At 46.8% G+C, this 6,377-nt stretch overlaps 1 protein-coding gene across 2 annotated transcripts in view; it reads right to left on the reverse strand.

The window, feature by feature from the left end:
- Nucleotides 1-5,677, reverse strand: part of PDCL2 (phosducin like 2) — a 35,505-nt gene extending 29,828 nt beyond the window's left edge. Inside the window, exons 1-4 of one of the 2 annotated variants that reach the window (XM_006019024.2) lie at nt 5,534-5,677; nt 4,884-5,004; nt 3,533-3,623; nt 1,452-1,595 (exon numbers count right to left, since the gene is read on the reverse strand). In XM_006019024.2, the coding sequence (XP_006019086.1) occupies nt 1,452-1,595; nt 3,533-3,623; nt 4,884-5,004; nt 5,534-5,539 (362 nt within the window). In that variant the 5' untranslated portion in view covers nt 5,540-5,677. Of the gene's footprint in view, nt 1-1,451; nt 1,596-3,532; nt 3,624-4,883; nt 5,005-5,356; nt 5,435-5,533 lie in introns of those variants that run through there. The other variant, XM_006019025.2, reaches the window with a different exon arrangement.
- Between the last annotated feature and the right edge of the window lie 700 nt (nt 5,678-6,377).

Here is a 6,377-nt window from a genome sequence, read left to right on the forward strand (position 1 = left end):
CATATGGAGCTAAACATGAGAGTTCTTTGATCTTACCACTGAACCATCCTGCAACTGCTTCTAACACTGGAAATCTTCTAGAACAGGGGTGGACAAAATACAGCCTGCAGGCTGGATCTGGCCAATGGGTGGATGGCCACCAACTAATTGTATCTGTCCCACGGGTGGCTGGCGCCTCCAGCTGCAGGCAAGACTGTTTTACCCAGCATGAGCTGTGGACCCAGGCAAGGCTTTTGCCACAGCCGGCAGGCAGCAGCAGCAGTAGACACTGCGGGTAGGTTCAGAAGCCCGATGTGGAACCTGCCAGCACCATACACAGCTGATGTCACCACCCTCCCGGTACACTGGAAGCTTCTGCCCAGAGCTCCAACCTAGAACCTGCCAGAGGCGTCAGCTGAGCACCCAGGCAGGAGCTTCTGCTGTGCCAGGCAGGCAGCAGCATCAGCTGTGTCAGGGCTCCGGAACCTGCTGGCTCTGCCCACAGCTGACACCACAGCCCATCTGGTCCAGCAGCAGCTCCTGCCTGAGTCCACAGCTGATGCTGCTGGCAGGGTCCAGTTTGTGGCTCTGGGCAAGAGCTTCTACCATGCCAGGATTGCAGTGATGTCACCTATAGACGCCACTAGCAGGTTCTGTGTTTGGGCTCCTGAACCTACCAGCAGTGGTGATGTTGGTGCTCGCCTGCTGCAGCAAACTACAGATCCAGCAGGTTCTGAAAGAAGGGGAAAGAGGAGGGGGAGAGAGACAGAGATAAGAGAGGGGATACAGAGAGAGACAAAGACAGAGAGAAAGACAAAAGAGGAGAGAGGAGACAGAGACAGACAGAGGGAGAGCAGAGGAGAGACAGACAAAAGAGAAAGGGAGAAGAGAGAGAAAGAGAGAGAGAAGAAAGATGAGTGTGGCTCTTGACAGGTCCCCAAAACTCATTAAGTGGCCCTCTAGCTGAAATAAATTACCCACCCCAGTTCTAGAATACTTAAATTAGGGAAATCCCAGACCCTTCTTAACATTCATAAAAGATCCTTCTCCTTTTGCAATGAGAGAAGAGGGAGGCAAAATCCTGAAAAATGAGCTCTCAAGGAGCACTGCAAAGGAGCTACTGCTCTATAGCATGGAAAGGGGAGAGCTGCTTCTCAATATGAACATGTGAAATTCTATCAAGTCTAGCATGGATTCAATTTATATATGAAAAAGGCAAGTGGCCAGAGAGATCGTTTGCATTAGTTCCACATAAGCAGAAAGTGAATACAACCTGTTTACTGCACTAATAGGGAAATATTTTCCAAGATTATTCCATAATTGGGATATAGGAAACCAGCACCTTTCCACCAGTCTTTTCTGCATGTGTCATTTTTTTCTTCTTCTTCGTGCTACTTTCAATACTCTAAATTGAAGTGTATTAGAGTCTTAAATGAATAAAAGTTTTTAAAAAATATAATCCTAGTCATTACCTTGATCTATATAGATGAATTATAACCCACACATTCTTTGGAGCATTTGTAACTTCTTTAATGTACTGGTCTCCAGAAATTTCTCTCAGCTCCCCATATTTTTGTCTTTTCTGAAGAGATTTCCATTCTTGTAAGCGCTGTTGCCTAATTCAAAAATAAACTCTTTTTAATACAACTTTCAAATTAAATAAAAAGCCCAAATTGTGTTTCTGATTTTAAAAACAAACTTCTTTTTTAATAAAGAAAGCCAGATGTTGATGTTTTACTATTTAGTAACAACTAATGAAAATTTGAATGAAAAATCAGTAGGTGGCAGTCTTCATCTATGAAAATATATGGTGAAATTAAGTTCTATGAAAAAGTACTGAAATAAGCCAAACCTTTATTTTAAGCTGGTTTTCTTTAAAAAAAAAAAAAGTTAAACATTCAATGCACAGTATTCTGTATGTACATGTTTATATACCATAATGTGTCAAAATTTAGATGCAGAACTCCCTGTGCTACAATAAGAAAAAAACAGGACTAAAAGGGACCTCCAGATGTCTTCTAGTTCAACACCTGTTGGATCATTCCTAAATTATTTCAGACAAGTGTTTGCCTAACCTGTACTTTAAAACATGTAAGAAGGGAGACAGCACCTCTCCAGGTAATCTATTCCAATGCTTTTCCCCCATGGGCGACTGATGCTGCCTTAGTCAGGGGGGTCATGTGCCCCCCCCAATGACCAATCCCACTGACCAGGAATGGCTGTGGCCGCTTCTGGGAATGGCTGCAGCGATCTGTCAGCATTTGCAGGGGGAGCACCAGCGCTCCTGCCTGCCCCACCTGTCCATCGCTTAAGTGGTGAGCGCGGCCAATCAGGGGGTGCACCGGCACTCTCAGTGGATGCACGTGCACCCCCATGCACCCCTTACGTGTTGCCACTGATTTCCCTCCTCTGTCTTTTTTCCCTAGAATAAATAATCCCAGTTCTTCTAACCTTTTCTTACAAAGCAAGATTATCCAACTGGTGGCCCATGTCTCTGGTCTGGGTTGTGCCCTTTCCATTACTCTCCTGCTGGAGTTTCCAGCCTTCCCCTCCCTCTTCCACCTTTCGCTGCCTGCCCCCATCTCTGGGGGAAGCACAGCATGGCCCACATACCTGAAGGAGGACTCAAGGGACCTGAGGCACCAGGGTAGTGCAACAGAGCAGGGCAGGTAGGGGGAATTGCATGTCGTGTGCCTGCAGGCCCTAGCCACAAAGAAGTGATGAAGTCCTGTTATAAATCATGTTTTCAAATCTGTAATAATTTTGTTGCTCTCCTCTGGACTCAGATTTGGACAAATCTTCCTTGAATTGTTGTGCCAAAAACTGGACACAGTACTCCAGGTGAGGTTTCACAAGTACTGAACAAAGTAGAAGAATCACTCCACTTGATTTGCAGATGACACTCTTGTTAACAAACCCCCTAAATGCTATTGGATTATTTTGCAGTTTATAACTCCCACATTCCCTTTTGCAGTAATGCAGTCTGGCTAGTCATTCCCATCTGTGGTGATGTATGTGATTGTTCCATCTTAAATGTACAACTTTACATAGGGCAGTCATTCCTTTCTTGCACCTGATGTTCCTTTTATTCATAAGTCCAAGAGATCTAGTTTGAATCTGATGTCTTTCAGATTCCAGGTCCAGGAAGAAGAGGAGTGATAAATGCATATTTTATGTCCAAATCAGAATATACACATATTATGTCCCCATTTGTTAACAGTCAGAGGGGGAAGGAATCATCCAACCCCCAGAATAACTAAATGCATGGAAAGAGTTTGGGTCATAGTGTCATAGTGAATTGGACACTGTTCAAGTTCTATGTCACTGCTACAGGCAATGAAATGGAATTTAGGGAGGATTATGGCTGCTCCACCCTTTAATGTCTTCAAGCAGGAACCTGAGGAGGTACAGGACATACAGGTAGCCCCTACACAGATATTAAAAAATTCCAAGTTCACAAGCCCAAGATGCATGCTCACCTACAGTGAGAATCAGATGGATGTACACTTACAAAACAATTTATATTAATATGGCAAGTAATGTCTTAGTATACCTATACTTTTCAACAGCTTTCATATCATCTTCATCAAACTCATCTTCAGCTTCCTTTAATTCATTTAGAGTCATGCTTTCATATGGTTTCACTTAAAAAAAAATAACAAAAATTAGTGCTTTTGTTCACTGCAGAAACAGTATTTCAGTATTTTTTCTGTGCAAAATCTTTATATGAAGACACTGAGAGCCATCTCAATGTGAAAAATATTACATCTCATCTAAGAATTTGTTGTTCAACATCAGTGTAACCTGGTGCAAGAAAAAGATGGCAAGTTAAGTATGAGTGGGTGCACCTACATGTGTAATTAGAACGTAGGAATAAACTCCAGCACAGGTCACGCTGGAGTTTATTGGTCTGGGGCACAATATTTACATATGTGCCCAAGACCGCAGCTTGCTAAGCTGGGGTGAAGCAGCCCTGGCTGACAGGGGACCCAGGGTGTCAGCCTGCCAGCCTGGAGCTCTTCCACCCTGGCACAACATGCTGCAGGGGAGCTGGCTGGGCACAAAGGTGCTTCAGTGTGGGACTAGCCACCAGGCAGCCCCCACACTATAGCACCCTCCTGCCCCAGCCAGCCCTGGTCACTGTCTACACACGCATTACGGCGTACTAGGTAACTCTGCCGCAGGATAATACTTGTCCTGGACAGTACTATCCTACAACAGAATTAATTAATTTACTGCACCTCATAAGGATGCTTGTGTAAATGGTGATACCTTACTGTGGAACTAGTCAACTCTGCAGTAAAGTATACATATAGATGCATCCAGTAAATATAAAAAGTACTACTTTGGTCATTTTCATGTGCTCCATTTGTCGCAGGCAATGGCTACATGGTAAATTTACTTCATAAGGCACCAAAGCCTCAAACAGACCATGCAGAGCTAAATGGTTGATTTTTCATGTTATATACCAGGGGTTGTCAACCGGGGTAGGCACACCTCTGGAGGTACTTGGGAAGCTCCCAGGGGGTACGTGGCAGTGGCGCGGAGAAGCAGAGGGCACTTCCAGTTTTGCTGCTGTGCACAGGGGAGCACCCGCCGCTCACTGATTGGACTTCCTGCCTCTCGACCGGCTGCAGGGAGTACACCAACCAAAAAAGGTTGAAAACCCCTGTTATATACCATGGTGCATGTTACTGACTCTACTGCAAAATTTACGGCGCTATTATTCTCTCACTTTCTTCAATGCAATATTCTTTTTTAATTCGCTACTTTAAAAATAGCTCTCTGAAAAATAACACAAGACCAAATAAAATAACCAAAATACTCCTTTTTAAAAATGAATTTCTGACACGAGATGATCTTTATTACTTTATGAATGGCGTTAAGGGTCAAACGGTACTTGCCTTCTGCTTCTTTCTGTAAGTGCAAAACCATTTCTTCGGTTTCATCTTTCGGCTCAACTTTTGGAGGCAGAATCCCAAAATCTCTTAATATATCATTCCATTCTGTATCTTCGTTGGGATCCTGTTTGGAAATCATGAAACAAAGCAAAAAAACACTTATTTCTATATTGTTTCCGAACAAGAATGGTTTCTTTATTTTTCCACTCTGGTATACAATACCAACCAGGACACAACATGGCATGATGTAACAGAGTGGCTCTTAACTGGACGCTGAGACCCACACGGCGCCTGGGCACGGGTGAGCGCCACCAGATGAACCTGCCCTGGGGCCCCCGTGTGAGGGCAGGCCGGGAAGCAGATGCAGCACGAGCAGAGGCTGCAGCCAGGGCATGAACCCGAGATCCCGGGCACACGTGGGGCAGGTATGACGGACCTGCCCCGTGCACGTCATTCACCCGCACACGTCTGCGTACCTACACGCGTATGCGGAGGGCTGGCCGCTCGCACGCGCCCGTAGTCACGGGCATGCACCCGGGAATCTCCAGCTGGACCTCGGCACTTGCCCACCCGGACTCCTCTCCGCCCTCCCCGCACCCCAGCCCCAGGCCTAGCGGCGCCCCGGCCTCGGCCCCGGCCCCGGCCCCGCTCGCCTGCATGGCGCCGCTCCTGCTCGCAGCAACCGTTGGGCCGCCCCTGCCCGGGATCCTAACGGCCGCTGGCCCGGTCGACTGCCCGGTCGCCGGGCGGATCAATTTGTTAATAAAGGCGGTGGCAGCGTCGTTCGCTCCATAGGACCCCCCTGCGTCAAGGAATGGTTTGCCCCCAAGAGGGCGCCCCTGGCGGCAGCACACGGGGGCGCAGCCATCTCCGCCCCAACACCTAGGGCGGGGCACTGGCAAGAGCTGCGGCCCTCAGTCACGGGGCTGCTCCAGTAACGTCTTCCTACACCGAAACTGTTCAACAGCTTTTATATCCCCTTCCTCAAACCCATCTTCAGCTTCCTTGAATTTTTTTAGAGTCCTTCCTTCATATGGTTTCACTTAAAAGAACAAACCAAAAAAACGAGTCCTCTTGTTCAGTGCAGAAGCAAAATATTTCAATATATTTTTTTCTGTTCAAAATCTTTGTACGTAGACACTGAGAGCTGTCTCAATGTGGAAAATGTTAACGTAAGAATGTGTTCAACATTGGTGTAACCTGGTGTGAGAGAAAGATGGGGCGGGGGAAAGGTGCTGAGAGGGGCTCAGCAGGGCAGGTTGCTGTTGGCGACCCACTGCCTACTGCTGGCTGCAATGGCCCGGTGAGAGCTGCCAGCGCAGCTGTTGTGTCGTGTCCTCAGCAAAAGGGGGCTGGGAACCAGCCCTTGCAGGGAGATGTGGGCCTAGCAGATTTATTTGAGCATTTGAATAACGCCCCTGGTAGTGTGAGGCTCACCCCTGCCACACCTTACGTGCATGACACAATTAATTGGTGCAAAAGTAACAGTCACTCCAT

Source organism: Alligator sinensis, unplaced genomic scaffold (genome assembly GCF_000455745.1).
Source record: "Alligator sinensis unplaced genomic scaffold, ASM45574v1 scaffold134_1, whole genome shotgun sequence".
NCBI lineage: Eukaryota > Metazoa > Chordata > Crocodylia > Alligatoridae > Alligator > Alligator sinensis.